The sequence below is a fragment of the Dendroctonus ponderosae genome, unplaced genomic scaffold (genome assembly GCF_020466585.1).
Source record: "Dendroctonus ponderosae isolate FM_Combo_2020 unplaced genomic scaffold, Dpon_F_20191213v2 Dpon_F_20191213_6, whole genome shotgun sequence".
Lineage (NCBI taxonomy): Eukaryota > Metazoa > Arthropoda > Insecta > Coleoptera > Curculionidae > Dendroctonus > Dendroctonus ponderosae.
Window position 1 is genome coordinate 3,883,239 of NW_026018814.1, and position 25,143 is coordinate 3,908,381.

Here is a 25,143-nt window from a genome sequence, read left to right on the forward strand (position 1 = left end):
GTTTTTGCTCATTTCTCGGAGACAAAATGAGCAAGAACGCTCATTTGTACATCATTCTAGAGAGAAATAAATGACCTTTTTAGAAAGTGAACCATGGATGGGGAAATGTTGACAGTTTTCTCAAAAAATGCTAGAATTCAAGAAGTTTTAGATTTGCGTGGTTTTTTTTGAGTTGCAAAATCCACTTGAACATGATGCTGCTATTTTCGAAGTTTCTCAAGAACCATTAGAGCCAAAGAATTCGTTTTGGCATCGTTGGATAGATAATTCAATGGGGGGTCATGCATGCATCATCTTCGATATTGATCTTTCAGGGCATTCGTTCTAGCCATAGTTAAATTCCAATTAAGCTAATAAAAAAATATGATTGGAATTTTCAACTAATTTCACCTTCAAATGCTAAGCGGGCCTTTTGGAGCTTCAAACACGCTGTTCACGTGCTTTTTGTCTGCTAAAGACTCAATTATTGAATAGCTGGAACAGAGCTCCGCAGGCTAATGACGCAGGGAAAAAGAACTAATGAGGAAAGTGAGTCCTTTGTATTAAACTGAATGCCTGTTCCAGGTACAATTGCAAAACCCACTCGAAAGGAAAGCTACGTATCTAAAGCGTTATAAACATGTGTAAATGACGGGGTCGTTACTTTATTCTATCCTTTGTCAAATTCCTCAAATTAGACGAGCCAATTATTCATTCGCATTCGATTCACACAGAACTCGCTTTATATGTAGCCAAGAAGGTTTCAATCTTTTTCACCACAAACTAACCCAAATAGAAAGTGACTTTGATCCCGATAGCGCTACCAGAGGATTGTTCAAGAAAATGTACCACTTTTGACTTATTTCACCCATGCGGTTCTGTAACAAGATCGATTTATTTCGTTTGCACCAACCGCCAATGATTTGCGGCAATTTCTTTTTGGATTGCGTTAAAAAGACCGGACTATTTATCTGGTTATTCAACAATTTTGTAGCCCAAATTAAGCACTTAGGAGGAAAATTATTCTTGAGTTTCTAGTAAACCATATTGCTGAAATTCCATTTGTGCTAATGAGAAACAGACATTTTCCTCATTCAACTGAAACGAACGTTAAGCCTGATTATTACGACAGTAGTTCTAGCGACACAAAGGGAAACCTTAAGACAAATTAGTCGAAGTAATCTGATAAATCTTGAGCTAAAATTTTACTTCAAGGTAGACAAAGTACGTAATGGTTGTAAAAGGAAAACTTGTGCGCGCCAGTCGATATTTTTTTTATTAAAGCCACAAAGTTCGGTTTAAGTCTGCAATCGCGTGACAAACACTAGAAACTTCAGAAAAAATAAAATAATAGACTTAAAAAAACGACTAAAATATTATAGAAAATAAGCCCTTTGAAAGCCTCCAAATACAGGGCATTTCAAAATTGGCGAAAACAAGAAACATTTTTTTCGAAACCTTCTAGAAGATATTAACTACATAGGTATGTAAGATAAACAGAGCACAAGGACACATTAAACCAATGGCTTACTGAACACCGGTACAAATTGACCAGGAGTTAATTAACCGATTACGAGAAGCTACTCGAGAAGAGTGCACAAAAAGGTGACAAAATCAATAACTTTGCAATTAAAGACAAAAATATATGTTTATTTGTATGTAACTAAGTACATCAATTCTAGATCTCTACATTTAACGAACACATATTATCGTCACATTCTCTATTTTTCAATTGTTACTGGAGTTCGCCAGTAAGGCCAGACGCCTCCTGGTAGCTAAAATTATAACTAGAAGTTAAGTAGTAATTTGACACATGTTTTGTTGACATTGGCGTTTGCATCTGATTGTGATTTGTTTTGCTCGAAGCAACTTTTGCAAGCTTTTAAAGAAATAGAAACAGATCGAACAGTGTGTAAGTATTCCTTTATTTGATAAATGTCATCAACTCTAATAAATAAACAAGTCTGACTAGTTTCAACTGTCACTCGACAACGAGTAATTTGACGTTACGCAGCGCCACCATCGGTCGTTGAACTTGCGAATAATTATAAAGCAACAGTTTGTTGAACAGAAACACATTGTTGCCATCCTTCTGATATCGTTTTTTGCAAATACCTCAGTTTTTAATACGAATTAATTTTTTTTGTCTTTTTTATTGTACTCTGAAAACAATTTTGAATCACCCTGTAAAATCAATTTTCCAGGCAACCACATAAGATCGATAAATACGAAATCAAAACCCAATCCAAGTTGATCCAAACAAAAATTTCAAAAATTATAACATTAAATCAATCAATTCCCTGGTTGCCAAAAACCCACATTTCACTTTCAAATGTATAAATAAGCATTTATAGATGAGTGTTTCCAATTTGTGATTCTAATGAATACAGAGTGTAACGTAAACAATGATCCCGGCAAAATGGAGATGCGAATTAAATATCACGAATAGATAGTTTTATTGTTGGAAATTATTATCTAGAAATTGGGGAATTTCAGCAGGAAATAGCTGGTTTTAATTGGGTTAGATAATTAATTAACATTCAGTTCTGGGCGTTTACAATAATATAAAAATACCTCCATAACACGCTGGCAAATAGTAAACCAGCTTAAATAGAACAAAGTGCAACCATACACAGGAAAATATTGAGGAAACCTTGAGAAGCAGCTTGAGAACTAAAGAACTAACATTCTGAGCTTTAACTAAATTGATGTTTAACGTAGGTAATTGTAACAATGAGAGGAATAAACGGTCACCAAATGAGGGAAAGTAATTTTGCCAGCAGAATCTTCTAATAAAAGATTACTATTTGGAAAATATATATAATATATAATCTAAAAATCTGTAAAAAAGCACAAAAAATCAATTCGTTTTTGTATGCTATTTAAAAAGACAGACTAAATTGCCAGACTTAAAAATATACATATACGGAAAACTTGCCCAGAAAACCGTCTCAACTCTTTCAGCCGGACTTCGTCTTAGCTCAGCTAACACAGCCGAGTAATTCGGATTAATTCACTCACCACCACATCAACAAGTTGCGCTCTCCTTCACTGTTGGAACACTAATGCCTGTTGTATTCACCCCCTTGGCGAAGAAAATGTTTAGTAAAAGCGCCCGAGCCCGGAAAATGCTCGTGAAGATTCGGCCGTACAATAAATGATTGATTTCGTGCCTACAGGTGGAAACATCAGATCTGAACGTGTCGGAGCGAATTTATTTTTTTCCATATCACTATCGCATGGCCTGTTAGTGCTTTCACGCATGCCGTTCAACTAGACTCGAAAATGTTATTTTTTTCCAGTCACACGCCAGTTTACAATTCTAGCATGCCCGATCCATCAATACGGTGTTATTATGAACTGTTTCGAATGTTTAACAAGACCAGGCGCTAACAGATGGACATTCCGATTTATCAGCAAAACAGCACTAAAATCGCATTAACAAAGTAAGTACATGAACGACATTTTCGCCTTTTAGACTGCAAGTGGCACAGTGGAAAAAGTTTACATGAACTTCAATATCATACCCCCACCTTCCAATCAATTGCGAAGGTGATGAGGTGAAGACTAATCCAGCATTCGCCACCTGTTACGCCTGCTTATAGGCGAAAAGTTGTAACATTGCCCCGGACTACCGAGACTCGTGCTCTCTTCGGCGGGTAATCAATAGAGCAAAGAGAAAGATAACAAACCTTCCTCGTGGCCAAGAGCCAAGCTGACTCAAAACCAATTGCTCTAACATCTGATTACCCGTACACCTCGAAGAATCCTACTTTAGCAAAACAAAAAGTTTTTATAGATGTTTAGTCAGGTTAACGACCGATTTTGTATGCAAACTTGCTACAAATCAAACAGTGCTAGTTGAAAGAATAGTCCCACTATATTGTATACAAAAGAATTGTCTAGAAAATACCTAAACAAGAAAACTTATAACGTATTTGTACAGCCAACGAACCAGAGGGGATATTGTCCCTACAGAATAGCAAACTGTTCATACAGCAGCTCCTTGACTTTGTAATATTCCTCTGAAATGCAGCCCTCCAAGACAATCTTTCCAGTATCGAGCTGCAACAGTGAAACCGAGTTACGTAAAACTGCCAAGAGTCCCTTACCAATTGCGTTTACCTTTCTGACCGCAACCGTTCCATTGCAACACCACAAAACGCCTCCGGAAAATTCAGACGGCAAGTTGGCCTTGGCCAGCACGTTTCTGAAATCCAACAGTTTCACCTCGTTCACAAACACTGGCTCATGATCCTCCTCTTCGCTATGCGGCTCTAAGGTCAGTTCTCCCGCATCTTCTTCTTCAACTGAAAATTCCTATTTGGTTAGCTCCCTACCCTGATCCGATTGCCACTGCATAGCTACCTTCCATTAACTCATTATCTGCCGAAAGGCGTTTGGCATCCGCCTGGGACTCCCGGATTAGAATCTGAGCGTTAATGTAGGCAACCTCGGCATCTTTAGCCTTTTGGAAGTCCAGCTGTGATACTAGAGCATCAGTGAGTCTCACCTAGACAACAGATATCTCTTGTAGTTCGTTCAATCAATTTCGTTGAACGCGCAAACCTGGTAAATGTGATTTTCACTCGTAACATCTATTACTTCTCCTCGATGTGGTGTGAAGACCCGAGCTTCGATTTTCTCTCGGCAATGTTTAGCTATTATTTCGGTTTTTTCCGGAGAACCGTGCACCACTACAACTTAGCTTTAGTATGACGATTCTTAAGAGGAAAAGTGGCTTACCGATAACACGCCTGGGCCTTAGCTGGGAGAGGATTTTGGTCAAAGACTCCCCATCACTGCGCCCTTCGAAATCAATGTACTGGACCTGGCAGTTGACTTGAATGGTCCTTTCCAAGGCTATGCACTTTGAGGGAATTTCGGGAACTTCAACTGGAAGTTCCAAAAGTGTCCCAAACAGTTTACCAACTCAAATAAGCCAACTTACTAATGTCGTCGTCTTCCTCCTCTTTGATGATTAGATGTTCCTTGCTATCCTCTACTTCCGGATTGATATCAGCCAGCTTGTAGTCCTCCAGCCTGACGATTTCTCCGTATTCATCACACTGAAACAACACTGACGGTAACTAAACCAGTGCAAACAGCAGATGCACGGTACCTTAATTTTTTCTTCCTTAAATGGGTACATTGGGCAGTGCTTTTTGGTAACTTTAAAAAACCCGCCACTAACTTTTCCTTCCTGCTTGATAACGATGTCATGTCGACCCTTTGAGATCACCGACATTTCTAAGTCGCTCTCCGAATCAGAGTCGTCCTCTCTGAAATGTAGCGTATTAGAACAGTAACAAGGATGCTATGTTTTTCTTATAAACCCACTCTTTTCCAACATTTTCTATTTTGGCCATTCGCTGTCTCTTCTCAAACTCCTCTAGTTCAGGCCCTTCCAACTTAACACGTCTTTCCACAATTACATCAATATTTCTACCTGGTTCATTATTGTCGATCAAATCTCTTGCCAGAGTGCCTGGAGAAGTCCTAGAAAATTTAGATAGGAGTGAACTTTATATGAATAAATTATTGATTCTCACCTGCTAGTTATTATAACGCTGTTATTAGGACTTGAGCACCATTGCAAGAACAATTCCCTGGAATATCCCATTTCCAAGTCGGGGCTACTCGCCAAAACCACTTTTGGACTGGGCACTTTGTTCAATTCCTGTAAGCTGTGGCATAAATGCAGGTGTTTGAACTGGAATGGATTGTTGCGCGCCCCTTCAAAGCTTCGCATTAATTTGTCGCTCATCCACTCTAAAAACGAGTTGCTTGTCACTAAAGCGCCTTGAGCCGTTTTATCATTAATATACCGATCTGAGACTTAGCAAACTCTACTACGTTGTATGCCACGTTGCTAATAAGGGCCAAGGAATACGTTAACAGACCAGATTCCTTATTTCGCCATAGTTGGTCAAGCATGTGCGCTAGTTCCAATACACGACCCGCTGTGTCCACCGCTATAAGCACATTTCCATTGTTTCTGAGTGTTTGCAAGATATTGGCTGCAATAAAAACCCCAATGAGAATATAATAATGCTTTTGGAGAGCCATAGACTGGACAATTGAGGCAGAGAGTTGGATGGTCACACTCAGCAACGATTTTCCATGTAAACCCTCGAAAATACTTATTCTAGCAACTACTACTACTAAAATCTATCCATCTTACTCATAAGCTTTTCATCTCTAGTTCTTCTCCTAGCCTGTTGGTAATTGGCATTAAAGGCATCAGTGATAAATAGTGAAGGCCTTTGCAATTTCTCGAGCTCACAGCCATTCAAATGCCTCTCTTTTTTGTGGTTGAACGAATTGGCATAGATGATGTCCTCTTCGCCAGCCTTCATAATTTTCCAAATAGTGCCGCCAATCATGTGGCCGGCCGGCAGAGGGGTCACAGTCAGTCCATAGCCCTTGCCCTTGAGAGCAATGCTTTGGTTGTACTTTAGCTGGATGATTTTGTCGAAAGTGGTATCAACATCGTCTAGATTAAACAGCATGAACGGTTTCATGTTGTACTGCGACTGGTACATATCGTACATGAACATTTGCCCCATTTTGTATATGGGGATTGTTGTGTAAATTGGGCAATTCAGGCCCAACTTGCCTACCAAATATGGCAAGGCTCCCAAATGGTTTGTATCTGGATAGGAGATTAATACTGCATCTATTTGATGGACGTATCTATAAAGTGCAAACGTCTGAGTAAAATACTGAAGCCTTAAAAGCAGCTAGACAAAGAGTAAGTGGCCTGAACCGGCCTAGCTAACTGCCTGAATAGATGAGTGATTTCCAACCTTTTCACGTCCTTAATGTATTCCATGTTAAATTTCTCATCCCAGCCACAATCCAGCAATATTTTTACATCATCTATCTGTAAAAGATAGGACGGAGGTGATTCGTCCATGGCTCCTGAAAGGACCTGCAGCTTTATAATTGACGTCATTTATTAGCTGCTCATTTAACTTTACAGAAAGCTTTTTAAAAATTGTATAAAATGTGTGGTGGAAGTGGTTTCAAAGCCCTCCTTTTTCGACAACATAAATGCCAGGTTACGTTCATAGCATTGACAATGAACATGGTTACGTTGGCATAATTTCTTCAACGTTGCACTGATAACTTTTGATGTAGCAACAAAGCTCTGACCGTGAACGCGGTTTAAAAGGGCTTATAAATTTGCACGTGTTCTTTAATTTAAAAAAATTTCTTTGACACTGGGGCAACAAAGGTTGTAATGAAAAATCTAATACAAGTACATATAACTTTATATTAACTGAATATAAACTTAAAATTCTGTAAGTCATATTGTGTTAACTCATTGTTTTAGTAAGTTTACAAAAGATAGATCTGCGCTAGTATCGATATACCTATATACAATTTACCCAAATCAAAATGTATATTCAGTTCGTTTATATGTACATACATAATAGCCAGTGACTTTGACTACTTTAATTAAAGTCAACTCGTTGCCGATAATTACAGCGAACGTAAACCCGTATTTTATCCTTTTTTCTTAAAATTAAGTCTCATAAATTTTATTGTTGGTTGGATTTTATATATATATAAAAGATTCAATTAAAAGTATAACATAACTTTCAGTTACATTTGAATGATTGATGAATTGATGAATTTGAACATCCCGACATACAGTAAAAAAGAGAAAACAAAAATATACTAGTAATCAGTGAGATGGTTGCCAAGAACAGAGTTTATGAGACGCCAATAAATACAACGAAAGAAAGAGCAAATCAAAGGCAAAATGGGTGTAAAGTGGAAAATAATATAAATTCAAAGCTACTGAAAAAAACTAAACCGAAAGTCCCTACTCGAAAATACAACACAAGTGCCTAAGGACATAAACTAAAGTAATAGAACAAAAAGTCAGCAGAATAAACAGAAAACCATCTTGAAAATTTTATAAATATATTACAAAAACAGTAAGTTAATATTTACAGAGAAAATGAAAATAAAAACTAAGTGTCTGATGGGTCTAACTAATTCATTAACAGGATTTGTTGTTAAGTAATTAATTTCAAGAATGGAATTCTTATATTTTGCATTATTTTTTAGGCTATTAATATTTACAACTTGTAATCACAAAGACCATTTAGGATACATGGAGGGTCTAGTAATTAATATAAGGTGATGGTACGTTTCAAAATTCGCCTTTGACTAGTTAATTTATTAATATTAAACAGCAAAAGGCGCGCAAGTAATTATACTGCAACCGATTATTAAATTTGTACGTTAAATGTGTTCATAAAGATTTTCAACTTATCGTTCAAACAAGAAGCATAATTGTAGTACGTTGACAATCACCTTTGTTTGCATTAGTAGGCAGTTATTGTTCGAAAGGTTTTGAATGATATGGAAAAACAATAAAAATGTTAATCAAAAAATGCAGCATGTTAGACACAGTCACATTACTCATTTCATAATACTGGTTTTCAAATTTGCTATTTAAAAGATGCGTGCGTATACGTAATGACATGTTTCCCGAACTTCATGAAAATGTATCTTAAATATTCCTTGTATCAGAGGTAAACCATAGACATTCTGCGAAGATATGGAATTATGCCCGAAGAAATAAAAATAAAACAATTTACGAAATGGATTGTCAAGTTCATAGATACATTTCTAAATCGGTCATTTCCGAATTAGATCGACGACAGCCAATAACCCGAAAATCAGCCAATTGTTCAAACGATGGTCGCAAAAGCCTTAAACATTTTTTACAATTTACAACTTGTTTGTAAGTTTTCGAATATGTGATTATTAAATGAATGTTTAAATGCCCTTATCATGAGCATGTTACGGCCTACGCCTAATGAACGATAATAACATGCTGGATACAAAGCAACGTGCGTTCGAAGAAAATAATAAATTATAATTCTAATTAGACTAGCGTAAAACGTAAACTTATTGGCTAAAACTCCGGTTCCGAAGAATGTTTGTTAATTACTAAATGAATTACTAAATTTGTTCACTGTTACTATGTACATAAGAAAACTGATCCAAATCATCAGTTCAATAAAATGATTTCAGTCCTTTGGATCAAAAACACAATCACGATTTCGTAATTTTTATCACACACAAGCGGTACTAGACTGTGCAAGGAATAACATCTGAAGTGTGATTTAAAAACGTCTATTAGCAAATAAGCTAACTTATTCCAAATCAAACTTTAGTTGTTATTTGCACGCTCTGTGCCGTCTAAACTAAACTATTTTATAAATATCGGGTCAATGCGCTCGTTCTGTCCAGTTTAGTCTAATAGTAGCTGTACAGAAGGGCATAAAGGCATAAAAAACTGTATCTACATGGTAAACTTATTCGATTTATATAAACGTTTTATTATTTTACAGTGTCAACACCATGTTCTCAATATTCCGCAGTTTTCTAGGTATATATAAAATAAGGCGTCTTTTTATCCTAAAGCTAACTCAGAAGCAAACACATTCAGAACGTTGAGACAATGATGTTGACGAGCACCAGAAGAACTGTTAGCGAGTGACTCTTTTTTCCTAACACTTATGGCCACCAACGAAGCTTTGAAAGAGTCCAAGTTCTGAATACAGGGTGTTCACAAAATGCGTTAGGAAATTTTTAAGGGTAATTCTATAAACTAAAATAATAACAGTAAGTCATGTAGCAAAAATTCGAAACCGGAATATTTTCCCAGTTACAGATGAAACTTTTCTTTCTTTAAGTTTTTGACGTATTCTGGTCATTTATCCGCGGATTAAATTGAATATCGGTACAGAGTTTTAGCTGAGGGATCTCTAACTTTCTGAGAAAAAAATAGTGTCCTAGTAGTTTCTTTAGTAGTAGAAATCCTCGAAGAAAAGAAAAAATTAAGTTTGAAGAGCGCTTTTGCCAACACCCTGCGTATAACCGATTTTTCCAAGTGCAAATGCTTTTGGCTCTGAAGCAACAAACCTTGAGCGATAGGAAATTGGGACTGTTTAAACTCAACTTAAACTGAGCCACAGTTCAACGTTAAACCAGCCGCACCAGAGCCACTCTTTAACGGTAAAAGACTTGCTAAACACTATCTATCTATACAGGATGTTCCACCAGGAACCGCCGCGATCGATATCTGGCAAACCGTAATTAGAAGAAATTTGAAAATTGGTCAGTGCCGAGGTCATTGGGGGCACGCCGCCTAAAATATTTTCAAGATGGCCACACTTCCGGTTATACCGGAAGTACGTATCAACTTGCTTATTTTAAATGGAACACCCTATATATTATTACATTTTTGAATTCTACTTCGAATTCTCAATATATTTCATATACAATATCCTTCAGCCAAGTTTAATGGTTTTTGATATATTTGAAATTTTATGTAAAAAATGACAGTTGCAGCCACTCGAATAATTATTCATTTTTCCTATAAGGGAATTTGTCATACTTAATTTGAGTCGCATTTATTGTTGAAAAGGGCTTACTTTAATGGAATTTCGAAAACATTTTGAAAACTATTAATACAAAGTGTTTAAAAAATAAGTTTCAAAATACAGTTGAGAAAAGCGCCCAAAATAATGTTTTCCAAATGAAAACCCCCATTTTTGATAGTTTTGCCATATTCAGTATTAAAAATAAGTGTAAGTTTGTGTAACGATGTCTGTTGCGAAAGTGTTTAGTTTTCGAAATATTGCCAATTTAATGTTTTCATATGGTTATTTTGCAGCATCTTCTTTTAAACTCACTCTTAGTTACCATGACGAAAGTGGCCATTTTTAATACAATAAAATGCCAAAGGAATGCTGACAGCTGTCAGTTACCTTTCGAAATTAGTTAGTTACAAACGAAGATTATTTAAACTTATTTATTATTTATGGAGAATGTGATAAAGTTATATAACGAACCGTTTATGTATCATTCATTATTATTCATTTATCATAAATAATAATCATATATTATACATATCATAAAAAATAATGCACATTCTTCATAAATAATAAATAAGTTTAAATAATCTTCGTCTGTATAATTGAAGCGCCCTGGCATGATTATTAATTATTTTCAAAAAATAACTGACAGCTGTCAGCATTCCTTTGGCATTTGATTGCATTAAAAATTACCCTTTTCGTCATGGCAACTAAGAGTGACAGGATTCAAAAGAAGATGCTGCAAAATAGCCATATGAATGCATTAAATTGGCAATATTTCGTAAACTAAACACTTTTGGAATAGACATTGTTACACAAACTTACACTTATTTCTAATACTGAATATGACAAAATTATCAAAAACGGGGGTTTCCATTTGAAGAAATTGAGTTTGGGCGATTTTCTCAACTGTACTTTGAAACTTGTTTTTTTAACACTTTGTATTAATAGTTTTCAAAATGCTTTCGAAATTCCATTAAAGTAAGTCATTTTCAACAATAAATGCGACTCAAATTAAGTATCACAAATTCTCTTATAGGAAAAAGGAATAATTATTCGAGTGGCTGCAACTGTCATTTTTTACATAAAATTCCAAAAATATCAAAAACGGTTAGACCTAGATGTAGGACACTATACATAAAATATATTTAGAATTTGGAGTAGAATTAAAAAATGTAATAATATATAAGGTGTTCCATTTAAAATAAGCAAGTTAATACCTACTTCCGGTATCACCGGAAGTGTGGCCATTTTGAAAATATTTTAGACCGTTTGCCCCCAATGACCTCGGCACACTGTCCAATTTTCAAATTTCTCCTAATTACAATTTGTCAGATATCGATCGCGGCGGTTCCAGGTAACACTCTATATATACATAATTTGGAAACTAGCAAATAAAACAATTACAGTCCTGTTTCTTACTGATCTTCAAGGAATTCTAGAAATATGAAAATCTTCTTTCCTATTGCCTTGGTTTCTTATGCAGATTTTAACCGATCGGCGTTTGTTGCTTTACCTACGATGAGCCCTTGGTATACTTAGATTCGACCAACCTTTGAAAGGACGTCTCGCCATCACCTTGCGCCACCTGAAAGCACCAAACACCTTGAAAGACCTGCCTTTATTCATTGATCAGGAAATTATTTAAACGAAGGACCATATTAAAGATTATGATGCAAAGCAAAGTTAGTTTGAACTACCCATTGTTACCAGTTTTAAGTGAATAATATAATTAAAATACAACTAGGTGTTGAAAACTAATTGATTGAAACGTTCATCCAGCTTGTGAACTATAATTGTTACAATTTAAACAATGTTGGTAGGTGGTTCAAGTACCATTGCTTGCCAAACGTCGAACGAACTTTAGTTAGTTCTAGTTATGATCAGTAATATTAATATTTAGTAGGGAGTGAACGTTAACATGCTTTATAGTTGTGCGTTAAACCAAAATCAACACACTTCAACAAGATAAGAGGCATACTGAACTTAATACAATAGCAAAAACTTTGAATTTTATCGCTTAATGGCCGGGTACTCGACATTAACAGTTAATAGAAAGACTCGAACCATGTGTAAGCATATGGTCTACGAACTATATTTGGGGCAAAATAATTGCGGTGTTTTGAGCTTTCTGACTGCTGTTGTTCGCTTACGGAAAGTAGGTAACTTCTAAAGTATAATTTTCAGAATATTTTGTATTCATTTTCATGTCAGACGTAACAGGTAAGTAATCAAATTCAGGTAATCTGAGCGGCGTCCAAGCATTAAGTCCAGGCCCAGGAATCTTCTGTGCAAACATATGTGAAATGAGAAACTTAAAATAGTGACAGTTTAAGAAAAAGATATTCAACATGTTTGTATAAATATACCATATGTTTACCTCTCCATGCTGTTTTTTTCGTATCAGGCAGTTACATCTAGCAATAGACTACATTCCCTCTACAAAATGTATATTCTGTACTACTACTACTACTAAAGTGTTTAGAAAAAATGGATTAGTCGAAGCATTTGACACAAAAATTAATCAATAGTCAAGCCGACAAATCAAGCAAGGAAAAAGTGGTTGTGTTTTGTGTTTGATCCAAAATCCGCCATAGTTCACGGTGAATTCAACTTAAATCTTTGTTTGCTACCTAAAGTCTTAGTAGATCAATCAACTGAACAATTTTCGCACACTGAGATGCGCTAAATTTACCAATTTATCATTAATTAAGTAAGTTTCCAATCCAACTGAGGGCAAAAGAGGTGAGTTTTACATGGAAAGGCATTTTTGTCATTAAGTGAAACACATGCCAAGCCCAAGATTAATTAAGACGCCACACATGGGTAAATAATCTACAAGAAACTATAAAAATAAACTTTATTTAATATGTAAAAATGGCAGCCTAACAATAAGCCTTAGGTATACGACAACTAAAATATACAATATATTAATATAGTTTTTGTTGATATCCGCATGTGAAATGCATATAAACGAATAGGCAAGTATATATTAAATATTTCTCCAGCTGAGTTTAGTACTTAGTTAAGTTGCCAGTTGCAATCATGCATAAATATCAAACATTCAATAAACAATAACAAAAACGAGTTCTATACCATTCTAAGAAAGTCGGAAGTTTAAATGAAAATGCATCGTTTACATTGTAAACATTTGAGATCATACATATCAGAAGAATAGAAACTAAGATTGTCAGTAGTTTAATAAAATTTATTTAAATAAAGGCCATGACTAGTAGCGCAGGTGATTATTAGTTAGCAAACATCGATTGTCTGTTAGGTCTATGACAAAATGGGATTTACGAACGCTTTAGCAACGAATGATATGAGCATTTTTAATATACTAGGTATGTCGTCGTAACGTAATAACAAAAACCTCAATGGTAACAACAGTAAATTTGAAATAAGATATATAACGTCGAAATATACAAATCAAATTAAATAATTATATATGTATACAACCAAACGCCCTGGGTGTCTAATAAGGTAAACTTGAAGGACTAGTATAATTTAACAAGTCTGGCACTGTATACTATAATTCACCTAAAGGAATTCCTATTGTCATAATAATGCCCAAATTTTATGAATGTGCTCTTTTGCATATTTTGAAATACACAGATTTACAATACAATAATTAATAAATTGTGTATATTTTCCTGACTGTATTTCAACTTAATTCAAAATAAATTCCTGGGTTCCAGTCAATTTTATTGTTTACCATTTAAAGTGTCACAAAAACTCTAGAGTGAGTGGCTTGCCAAATGTGAAGGTTGAAACAAACATACATACATACAAACTGATAATGGTGGAGAAAAACACCGAAACGTTTTTGTGACATTTTAAATGGTAAACAATAAAATTGACTGGAACCCAGGAATTTCTCTAAAGTAAAACCAAAACCACTCATGAAATTGATGGTTAAAAATACTTTCAAATACTAGAATTGTGATTTAGATTTTTCCATGTCTGTTCTTTTTCAGGGTACTTTTAGTTGACTTAAACTAACAGGCAGCAATTGTAAAAATCAAACGATAACAACGATCGTGTAACAGAAAAAGAGGCTCTACATCTGGACAATTCATTAGGAAGACATACAGAACCCCTAGATCGACTACCCACAACAAAGTGCGAATTCTGAAGCAACTCACTCTGGAGGAGGTGGAGGGGGCACCTCCGCCAAAGGAGGAGCATCAGTCGGCAAAGGGGGCTGAGTAACCCCTACCCCAAAAGCTGCAGCTTGCTGCTGATACATGTATCCCTCAAAGTAATGATTGGGGAAATAGCCGAATGGAGGTGGAGGCATACTGACATTGGGGATGACAGGTGGCGCCACCTGGTACCCACTATAGCCCATTTGAGGCATGAGTTGAGCATAGTGCATTTCGGGATTTTGAACCATTGAGGGGTAGGAATTCTCCACTCGGTTAAATCTTGGGGGCATTGGCGATTGGAAGCGCGGGTTTACGACCGAAGGCTGCCGATTGGTGTCTTTCATGTGATAAGGCGGGGGCGGTGGGTAGTCATAGTTGTGTATGACGTGTTTATTGATAGAACCAGATTGTCTGTTGGCTGTTTTAAATTGGCTGTTGTTATGATTAAAAGATTTATATACAGAAGGGGTATTGGCAGTTGCCTGGTAATAAGGTGGACGTTTTAGAGCCGGTTTGACTTCGGCATCTAGAGGATTGCCACGGCTTTTTTGATTACTTGGAGGAGAATCTTGGGCGGTTGTTTTGCTGGGGTTCAGACACCCTTCCTGACTTACAGACATCGACCAAACGCTGTCGCCACTGGTTGCATTGGAGCCTTTCTTTGTTGGAAAGGGAATTGGAGAGATCGCCCTCATATTGGTCGACATGCTAGGCAAATTGGCAACCAGTGACGACGTCTTTTCCCCACGTTTTTCTATCAATCGATCCAGTGTCCTATCAATAGTGACGTTCTTTTCAATCGGGGCATTATTACGACCTATCACTACATTACTGTGACCTGTTTCGATATTCGCCCTAATCTCACTAATACCATCACACTCACTACTACGAAAGCTGTTGCTACTAGATGGCTGGATTGAGCTTACCTTATTACTAGAATGTCGACCGTTTTGTTTCGACTCTTTGTGGGCTGACTTGTGCATTTTTGTATTAGCAGTTTCGGATGTGGACGACCGCTCCCGCTTGCGACTCGAACTGCTCCCCCCACTATGCGACTTGTCGAATGAGTTGAAACTACTCGTGCCCGCTTGACAATTCGTAATAATGTCTTTGGGTATTTTGATTTTCAATCCTGAAAAACACAAACACAAGCTATAATTTCGATGCCTTCCTATTCAATCTTAAGTCTAGCCTAAGCTCAAATTGTACTGTTTAACATAACCGATAACTTTCCTATTTTAAACCAAACATCCAGTGTATTTTAACAAATTTAGAGTTTATGAGTGATGCTGAACAAGTTCCTTGTATAATGTCCCATGCCTAACTGTTATTGCTCCGGAAATATTTAAAGTTTTATGGGGAAAGTAAGGGTGGCAGCTGGAGATACATAAGTATACAGTAGTGATTAGGTATCTTAGGTCAATTTTGAATTTAAAGCTTTGGAATGAAACGTTTCGTTTGTGAGATACAAGGCTTCAAGGATAACGTATTTAAATTCTGACAATATTTAAACGATGTGAGAACGTGCATGGTAATATTCATTTCGGAGATCAGACTGCCTTTCAACAATGTTTGCACAGCTTATTTGCAAACATTTGAATTTCTATTTTAAATTAAACAAAAAATTGCACTTTACCGCAGCTGTAACAGCAAGACATTTTTTTCCTAAATTAGACGTGGAATCTAACTGTAAGTTGGGCTTCTCGAAACTGTGTGAATGATAAAAAAGTTCAAACCTTCGAAAAAAGAAAAAAGATCACTGTATACGTTTTGAAATTATAACAAAAACTGTATGAACTGTGAGAAAAACTCTTGAATGACTTTGAGATCCTATATCTCAAAAAAAAGTTCAAAAACATAAAGAAAAGAATACCGAAGAAATGTTAAATGTTTCCACAAGTGAATCAAGTGTCGGCGATCGTTAACAACTTCTGGTTTCCAGAAGATATTTCAGTATTGGAAGCAAAAAGTGAATTAGCGCTGCGACTATGCGAGAATCTAATAATGAAAAATTGTACCACGAAAATGTACTGATAGAACACAATGCAATAATAAATCATTTCACCCTTTTGAAACCGAATTCACACACAGCTCAAACATCACGTTAATCATGTACGTTTATATCAAACATTAATTAAATGAAAAATGACAGAATCATAAAATATTAGCACGCAGTTTATCGTAAGGCGTGCAAACAAATAAACAAAATAAATAATTGCGAAATAAATTACTGAAACTGAAACCCAGGAAAATAGTTTAGATTAACACTACGTTAATGAAAATAACTCACCTCCTGAACTAGGTTGTGCCAATCCAAAAGAGTCCCCCATGCCTTCAGTCTTGATTCTATCCTTGGGTATCTTGATTTTCAGTTCGTTCTTAGGTTGAATCTTGTCTTTTTGAATAGTTATTTTGATTGGCTCGCTAACGATTGGTTGAGGTTCGCTCTCTTTCCTCTCCTTGTGTTTACTTCTCTCCCGGTCCTTGTCTTTATGTTTCCTCTTCTTTTCCTTCTCCTCCTTGCTCTTGTCTTTGCGCTTGTGCTTATCCTTCTTCTTTTTACTCTTGTGGTGGCGGTGTTCTTTATTGCTGGACTCAGATGACAGAGAGACATTGGCCTGGATGGGCTCTATTGGTTCAGCTTTCACTGTGGAGAGTCCAACTGCCGAGAGATGCGAGGCAGTCGAAGCTTCTTTTAAAAGATTACTGATGAGAGTGGGGTTAGTTTCAAACCCGTTGATAATCAGAGGTTTGGACACTGCTTCGTCACTGCAAGTTGAAACATCCACCTCTAAAGAGCTGTCATGCTGCTCCGCAGCCAAGAGGGTGTCGTTGTTGGACACGTTGGTCATACCAATCGTATTGTCTCGCATAAGATTTTCAAAACCTTCAACTTGGTCAATTTTCTTCATTGTGGGTCTCAGTTCTGGTTCAGAGCTGCTCGAGTAGTTCCTATTCCTCAAACTAGATACACTAGGGGGCGAGTTAATTGGCGATAGCAGCGTCAAGCTGGTCAAAGATTTTTCCGGTTCTGATTTGATGACAATCTGCGGAAGTTGTGGTGTTTGATCCGGCGAGAACAAACTTGGCCTCTTAATAACGACCGGGGTAGGAATCTCTTCTTTTAAATGGTTAATTTCAGTCTTGGTTTTAAAATCATTATCATATGTGAGCGGAGGTTTGTTATCACATGTTCCATTGGGGTTTCCATTGAACTGCAGCTTAGGAAGCGCATTAAGTTGGTTGCTGTTCGCTCTTGGGACGGATTTACTATCTAGATTAGAAGGCGACTTAACTTTTTGCGAGGTAGAACTTGATGATGATGCTTTCAAATAGCCGCTGCTCCTGTCGAAGCTGGCGCTGAGATGCTTTTTAATATTCTCCGCTTCCTGTTTGGCATGGCTAGACACTTTCTGATCCTCATGGCGACGCGGCATGTCTACCTTCGAAGAAGCTTTTGGCGGCTCATTCCTAGGTCTACTAGGCTCAACACGTTGCTGCATCCGCGCATCTGCGTAACTTGATGAACTGCTTGGATCACTCTGCGCAGAGGATTTTAGTAAAGAATCGCGTTTCTGTACTTCTTTATCCCCACGAGACGCGTAAACATCCTTGCCATGTTCCCGAACCGTTGAGGCTACCGCGGCCAATTCTTTGACTGTTTCCCTCAAAACTTCTCTAGGTTCGTTTCTACTGGACGTTGCCGCAGTGGGCGGAGGCCTGGCATAGGGTTTACTGGCATCCGGGGGACGGTCAGGCCTATAAGGCAGGCTAAACACAATTCCACTCATATGGGCAATTCGTTCTTTTTCCTTTCGCTCCTTATACTCTCTTTCTCGCTGCTCCTGACTACGGTGGCCGCTTGTTCCTGCTTCGGCTGGTCGAGACGATCTGTGTTTATGATGATCCTCACCTAAAATACCATAATGTTATATGATTTCCAATATCACATCTGGCACATTACTTTTGTGTTCCAAAGATCTAGTATCATTCAGCTTCTTTTCCGGCTCCTACAAAGAAATCAATGATTATTTTTGAATCTGTTCGTTATTACAATGGAAGGAAATTAAAATAAGACAGAGAGCAGTTTGCTTTTTAAGAAACATTATATTGAAAATATAAATATTTTATCAAACCATGTACCGTGTTATTGAGTGAACTTGGCCACCCCGTTTTGACATCTATTTTGAAATTTAGTCAGTAGAAAAATGTTAAATGCAAAAGTTGTAGATAATAACGTCTAGATTATTTTAAGATGATATCAATTGATTGTTGTTGTGTATGGTTAAATATAATGTCGGAAAAAAATTTGTCGAGTGAAATAGTATAGCTCAGTAAGCTACCCGTCCATCTATAGCGTTATGCTCATAGTATAACAGAAACATTTACAGAAATACTTACGAATGTACTGCTCGAACTTTCCTGCTTTGCCATAATTTTCTCCTTTAGTCTCGAAGGACAATTTTCGAAAATTACCAAAAATTCACTAGTAAGCTGTTCTAGAAGTTCCGCAGTCACAGTTGGGTCGACATACTTGAACCACTCTTTCTTCTCGTTGGAAAGTGGTATTTCCCAGTTCGACCACTTGCACGTTAGCAGTATGCAGAAACATGCCACCACCGTGGGCTTGTATTGAATGCACATAGTCGTCAGGTGTAAGCTAAAAGGCAGAGAAAACATCTCATTAGTGGTGATATGCAGGTCTCAAGAGTAGATTCAACCGAGTATATCTACATACAGTTAAAGTAAGCACGCATACAAGGCAAATTTTTGAGTAAACATACCTGTTACTCGCCATGAAATAAGACGTTTGCGCTAAATCCTTGCTGGCTCGCACCAAATGACAACATCTCACTATGTAGGTATGGGGATGGTCAATGGCAACATCAAATCCGAGGGTCTGCAGCAGCACATTCTCATTGAACACCATCTCCTGTGATTGAGCTATGTACCTAGGAGAATCCCTAACGTAATTTAAATTCAGTCGAATTCACAAGTGTTCTTCGGGAGAACACTCACTTTTCACAGGTAACGTCAACGGTCCGGTCTCGCGGATTCCTGCAGAGGTTGGTCACACGAATGACGTACTCCAGCTTTCGGGGCTGCTCCTCAACTTTAGCAGCCAGAAAAAGAGCTGCTGACGCCATTTGATGCCATGGAAATTTGGTGAATGAGTGAAACACGTAGAACCGGTGCATGTAGACTATCGCTGTGTTGATACATAGTTGGGACCTAATCTTTGGTTAAGGAAAAACTTGTTTTCGGTTCGATTAGAACCAGTTCATACATGTATAATAGCCAAATTTAAAAAAATAACAAATTTAAAAAGCACCCTCCATAACAGTTTTTAATGTAAAAAAATATTATCCACTATATAATGATTCTCTAATTAGATAGAGACCGCAGTTATGTGCACACACTATCCAAGAATTGGACGCATTCGGATCGCGGATATTCTTTGGACCAAAAAAAGACGATCTGACCTAACTTTTATTAACGAAAAATGTCTGGCTCCTCTGCTATTGATGGTCAAAGTTCTTGAAAAAAATTCTCTTTTGAAATATCGGGAGAATCGTACGATGTATTTTAGCCGTTCAGCCGTTTTCGACAAGTGGTGAATTCTTGATTGTCGTGGTACAAAAACTACCAGAACATTTTAGTTGGAGGATGAAATCAACTCATTTTTTTTAGGTTGATGCACTAATCATTTATTCACAATTTTGTGCTCTTTGTAAAATCTTGGAGCATTCATAGTTTTTGCGAAAAAAAATATTTCTGTTTCCTTACCACTTAACAATGTCAGACATTAACTGCAAATATCATGAGGCATAAAACCATTGTCAATCAATCTCACAAATTCGTTTTGAATGACCTTCTCTAATGAAGAAGTGACGACATGGTCAAAGTATTAGGGTTTTGCGAAGACAATTTGCGTGAACGCCTACGCGTTTACCCGGCGCATATTTGCAGTAAATGTCTAGCATCGCTAAGTGACTAGAAAACAGACATATTTTTTTACGCAAAAACTATGAATCCTACGAGATTTTACAAAGAGCACAAAATTGTGAACAAATAATTAGTGCATCAACCTAAAAAAAATGAGTTGATTTCATCCACCAACAAAAAAGTTCTGGTAGTTTTTGTACCACGACACTCAAGAATTGACCACTTGTCCAAAACGGCTGAACTCGATTGTTTCATCAAAATATGAGTCTTACATAAGAACAAATTCACAGCGAGTTTCACTAAAATACATCCTACGATTCTCCCGATATTTCGAAAACGATAAATTTTTTTGAAGAACTTTGACCATCCATAGCAGAGGAGTCAGACATTTTTTGTTAATAAAAGTTAGGTCATATYGTCTTCTTTTGGTCCAAAGAATATCGCAGTACCCTTTTGATCATGAGCTTACGGGACACCCTGTATTCTACAGACAGATCGAACATAAATTTTGACTAAAACTCAGCAGAATTACAGGCCATTAAAACGTTTCCTTTTGCAATATTCGACTTTCCGTGTTCTTGCCTAATTTTCGCAGAAATCTTTGATGTTTTTAAACCAGATTCTCCTGTGTGGTAACCTTTTCGCGGCTATACAGAGCACCCTTGAAGGGAAAAAGATTAAAGATGTGACAAGTAAACCTTGTATTTCTGTACTTTGGAGCGTTCTTTTATTTTTTGCAATCATACACAACAGAAAGCAAAAAACAAAAAGGCTTAGGTTATTAAGTAGATGACATTGGTGAGTTCAACTCTCTTTTCCAACAACTTTTGAACAATAATACTTGATTATAATCATAAGTAATGAGTGTGCCAAAACAATAATGTCACCAACAAAAAGTATTATTTATTCGAATAAATTTTAAAAAAATCTGATTTTATTTTGTTTATCAGCTACATTCATTATTTCTTCTGTCTCATAAGGACATCATCATAAGGATATTTTCATTGTTACTATTTCTAGAAATAGATGCTCCAGTCTATGTAACCTCCTCAGGAAAATGAACTACAAAAAGCATAAGAAGGYATAAACACTGTAATCTTTATCATAGATTTAAACATAGAGATATACAGTTTTATGTTTAATTATCCGGCTTTCACCTCAAAACCATGTAATCTGTTCTGCTTTAAATCCTGATGGAGAAAGAAAATGTCTAGTAAATGTTATATACAGAAATGTTCTTAAATATGAAACAAACCAGAAGCCTTCAATTGTTCCAGTCACCAATCTTTTTCGCAAACTACAAAATACATTTTTTTGGGCGCCCCACCATGACCAAGAGATAAAAGATTGGATTATATTCTAAAAAACCCGTCGCAATAAAAATTTACGTGTTCAAGCGTTTTTATTTTTAATACGTTAAGAGTCCGAAATGGCTGATTTCGCTGTAGAATTAAAAAGGGATTTAACTTTCAGACCACACTCAAACTTAACTTTTTGTTTCAAAATATCCCGTACTAAATTAATTTTGATTTAAATATGACCGGTGACTGATATTATATTTTAAGATAGCAAAATGTTTTCGTAATCTTTTAAAATCTGTGAATAAATAACACGGCTCTTGCCATAAGAACCCCCATGCATTGGAGAGAGAGAGATAATTTACGTTAATTCAACAAATTCCAAATACATACAATGTTCATATCGATATAATGATAAGCGAAAGCATAGAATGAACATTTAGATTTGCGACTAAAAAAAGCGCTCATTCGCCTTTATGAAGCTACTTTTCAACACGCGAACTAATTTGGAAAGCATTTAGTTTAAAGTCATAATTTAAAGAGCTTTGTTGTTGTTAGTCACATTTTAGTTTCTGAAAACAAACCTTTGAAAGGCATTTCTGAAAAGTTTATTATTTGAACTATTTCCTGCAAAATAATGTGATTCCAAGAAAAACTCGATCTTATAGTCACATTGCATTAAAACAGGTAGGAACTTAAGAACTGAGAAATAATAAACTATCTACGACCACACATTGAGGCTTTTAGAAATATTTAGCAACTTCGGACAATGGGATTCATGGGAAACGTTCAATGTGATAGGCAGGCTTTTGAGCCACTTGTGAAAATCGAAAAAATAAGTAAAAGGTTTCTTTGTTTGCATCTGAGAAGAAATTTACAGGTTTGTACCTGAATATTAAAGGTCCTTCACAATGCAAGGTTCGAAGGTATTCAATTTAATTCGAAGTTGCAAGGCATGTAATCGGGACATTTACCTTGCTGTATGGCATTACTTATGTGAGTAGAGGTTTTTCAATACTTTACAGCAATGGGTCTAAATTTAACATGTAGCCCTTGCTTGGGTTGGTTCGCATTTCAAGCGAATTCTATGACTAAGCTGGAGACTAGTCGACTTATAAAGAACAAAGTAAATTGAGAAAAAAAAAAGAAAGTTGAATAAAATCATGTTTAAAGCGATTAAGGAACTATTTATTTTCACTGTTGCTTTAAACAAATACATTTTTTGTTTCATGTTGTACTGGCACATTTTCGAAATGCGTTTTTAGTAGTTACTTATTAGGCAGTATTTTATGAGTCTGACCACCTAAAACAAATCAAGGATTCGCCGCGAAAAAAGCAAACCTGAAAATGAAAGAAAAACGTTGCCGTGTGCATTCCAGGCGTACTTTCTGTTTGTGGGTCAAGGTTAAAACTAGAAATCAATGTGAAATGAAAAGGTCTCGGGAGCATGTGCTGTCATTGAAAAAATTGCGCAACTATCTAAAAATTGAACCTGCATAAATCTACCTTATTCCGAATTACCTACGTCCGAGCTCTGGAGCAAATTGTTTAAGAGAAATTGGATTAGAGGGTGCTTTTCGCTGAGTCGCAAATTCACTGTGTGAAAAGGATACACTTGTAATTTTTGGCCCATGTCCTGTATAAAGTTTGCGGCCTGCTGCCTGTATTGCAGCTCCTTATAAGCGTCGAAGCCGCTTTCTCTGGATGGGGTATTTTCGAGATATTCCTTGGTAAAATACCATTTATCCGGATTGCTCGGGCTTGCCATTGACACTTATTTATTACACGACACGAGAAATGAGCAAAGTCAATAACGTAGGTGGCGCTGCCTCATCTGTCAGATAAATCTGTTTCATTGAAAAGAAAATTGTTGACAAAACAATAATTTCCCTTTAAAGACGAGTACTAACCACGTTAAATAGCCCTTTTTGTTTCACTAGCACAGCGGTGGAATGAGAATAACGTTTATTGGTATCGTGTTTGAACGGTATTAGCCATTTAAAGGCATTTCCACGAGGTTAAACACGGGTCGCGACTACATAGTTTTTTAGGTGAAACGACCCATATTATTTATAACAAATTGTGTCTACCTGTTCGAAACGATTTACTTGAGGATTGTCTGTTATTCGCTCAGGAGTATATGGCAGGATAACAGCAAATTTCTAAATACATACAGAGCAGTCGAAGAAAGATGTTATTCACTGCTTGATGGCCGGCCAACGACGGTAAGCACACTAAAGTCTGAATTAGCACAACTTGCCACTACCGATCTCACTCAACATCCAAAACACATTAGATAATTTGCGGTCGAATTATTTCAGCAACCTGCTTGTAACTGTACAACCCAAAAGGCACACACTTGTTTGAAATGGACCTAAACTGACCACCAACCATCAAATTTCAGTTCGAAGGGTTGACACTGACCGGCAGCGTTGCCAGACCAAGAACTTCGAAAGCGGTAGAATGGATAGAGAAAAAACGGTATATTTAAATATAAAACGGTAGATAGATTAATGTCAATTAGTTTTCAAAAGTACTTTTGAACGAAGAACAAACAAGATATTTGATTTGATCAAAATATTTGATTTAAATAACTTAATTTGGATAAAATAAAATATCCGAGTTTTACTACTTTGTCGAAACTTTATTTTTTATTCGCTAATAATAACGACCTCGATTGGTTTACCCTTATTTATTCAAATAAATCCACTCTCAGATTTTAGCATTCGGAAAAGTTTGAGTCGGGGATCTTACTAGAGAATAGACTGAAATTGTCGAAATGTGACTTTTTTTGGTCTTTTCGAATTTATTGGAGTCACTATTTACTTACGTCTTAGAGAAATTCCCAAAAAGACTCACAAATTATATTGAAAGTATTTAATGTAACATTTTAACGGTAGACCTGGCAAGCCTGCTGACCGGAATCCGGATATACCCGAGCTATTCAGGCGGGAGATTTGATTCGTCAATCTTCTTCTTCTTTATCTTTGGCACAGCTCCTTTATGACTATTTGCCAACATGATACAGCTAAACAACATAATCGAACTGTTTTTCTTTATCAGTTTGCTATTTAGTGCTTCTAATATTTTTTATTTAACGGTAAGTTTCTAATAGATCATTTTTGCCTGGCTTTATAAGAAAACGCGCATTACATTGTTTTATGTTAATTCTGCTTTGCTTCAGAATAACAGACTGAGAATGGAAACTTCCCCTTTTAAGTAGTAAAGTTATGAATCCAAGCAATCGCCAATTTTGAAGCCATTTGAAATGTAGATTATTCCGACCATCCTCCTAAACTTGCTTTTGTTATGTCGTAAGCCCGTGTCGCATGCATCCTTTTGTACGATGATACGAAAAATAGGTAC

General features: G+C 36.5%; 4 protein-coding genes and 1 long non-coding RNA gene across 10 annotated transcripts in view; 2 read left to right on the forward strand and 3 right to left on the reverse strand.

Annotated features, from left to right (window-relative positions):
• Positions 1-3,256, reverse strand: part of LOC109534119 — a 39,472-nt gene extending 36,216 nt beyond the window's left edge. The window contains exon 1 of one of the 4 annotated variants that reach the window (XM_048667721.1): positions 3,001-3,256. The gene's annotated coding sequence lies outside the window, so the exon portion shown is untranslated. Of the gene's footprint in view, positions 1-2,917 lie in introns of all 4 variants that reach the window. The other 3 variants (XM_048667722.1, XM_048667724.1, XM_048667723.1) reach the window with 3 other exon arrangements.
• Positions 3,257-3,840: 584 nt separating this feature from the next.
• On the reverse strand, positions 3,841-7,080 carry LOC109541670 (probable cleavage and polyadenylation specificity factor subunit 2). The gene is made up of 12 exons (XM_019910568.2): positions 6,789-7,080; positions 6,164-6,675; positions 5,808-5,999; positions 5,532-5,751; positions 5,320-5,478; positions 5,102-5,261; positions 4,931-5,048; positions 4,726-4,875; positions 4,549-4,676; positions 4,348-4,492; positions 4,105-4,289; positions 3,841-4,044 (listed from the first exon to the last, which is right to left on the reverse strand). The coding sequence occupies exons 1-12, from the start codon at positions 6,935-6,937 to the stop codon at positions 3,952-3,954; spliced, it is 2,211 nt and encodes a 736-aa protein (XP_019766127.1). The 5' UTR covers positions 6,938-7,080; the 3' UTR covers positions 3,841-3,951.
• A 5,118-nt stretch (positions 7,081-12,198) lies between these two features.
• Positions 12,199-12,770, forward strand: LOC109541669. Of its 2 annotated transcripts, none has more exons than XR_002172362.2 (2): positions 12,199-12,543; positions 12,600-12,770. It is a non-coding gene; the product is annotated as an uncharacterized LOC109541669 (long non-coding RNA). The 2 variants fall into 2 exon arrangements; XR_007281824.1 differs by having other exon boundaries at positions 12,627-12,770.
• A 458-nt stretch (positions 12,771-13,228) lies between these two features.
• On the reverse strand, positions 13,229-24,252 carry LOC109541664 (cyclin-T). Of its 2 annotated transcripts, none has more exons than XM_019910561.2 (8): positions 23,688-24,252; positions 23,391-23,624; positions 19,553-19,765; positions 19,318-19,485; positions 18,935-19,193; positions 18,498-18,543; positions 16,824-18,446; positions 13,229-15,665 (listed from the first exon to the last, which is right to left on the reverse strand). In XM_019910561.2, the coding sequence occupies exons 2-8, from the start codon at positions 23,543-23,545 to the stop codon at positions 14,527-14,529; spliced, it is 3,603 nt and encodes a 1,200-aa protein (XP_019766120.2). In that variant the 5' UTR covers positions 23,546-23,624; positions 23,688-24,252; the 3' UTR covers positions 13,229-14,526. The 2 variants fall into 2 exon arrangements, with proteins under 2 accessions (XP_019766120.2, XP_019766119.2); XM_019910560.2 differs by having other exon boundaries at positions 19,318-19,497.
• Positions 24,253-24,433: 181 nt separating this feature from the next.
• LOC109541667 (pyroglutamyl-peptidase 1) overlaps positions 24,434-25,143 on the forward strand; it is an 8,481-nt gene continuing 7,771 nt past the window's right edge. Inside the window, exon 1 of the mRNA XM_019910567.2 lies at positions 24,434-24,877. The gene's annotated coding sequence lies outside the window, so the exon portion shown is untranslated. The remainder of the gene's footprint in view (positions 24,878-25,143) is intronic.

Excerpts from the sequence above, each read along its gene's own strand:
- LOC109541670 (XM_019910568.2), bottom strand. The coding sequence starts at position 6,937 with ATGACGTCAATTATAAAGCTGCAGGTCCTTTCAGGAGCCATGGACGAA. Across the intron at positions 5,262-5,319 it reads ATAGAAAATGTTGGAAAAGA|AGAGGACGACTCTGATTCGG; the intron begins GTGGGTTTATAA and ends GCTACATTTCAG. Across the intron at positions 4,045-4,104 it reads GAACGGTTGCGGTCAGAAAG|CTCGATACTGGAAAGATTGT; the intron begins GTAAACGCAATT and ends TCACTGTTGCAG.
- LOC109541664 (XM_019910560.2), bottom strand. The coding sequence starts at position 23,545 with ATGGCAAGCCCGAGCAATCCGGATAAATGGTATTTTACCAAGGAATAT. Across the intron at positions 19,498-19,552 it reads GTTGACGTTACCTGTGAAAA|GGATTCTCCTAGGTACATAG; the intron begins GTGAGTGTTCTC and ends AAATTACGTTAG. Across the intron at positions 15,666-16,823 it reads GGCACAACCTAGTTCAGGAG|GATTGAAAATCAAAATACCC; the intron begins GTGAGTTATTTT and ends TGTGTTTTTCAG.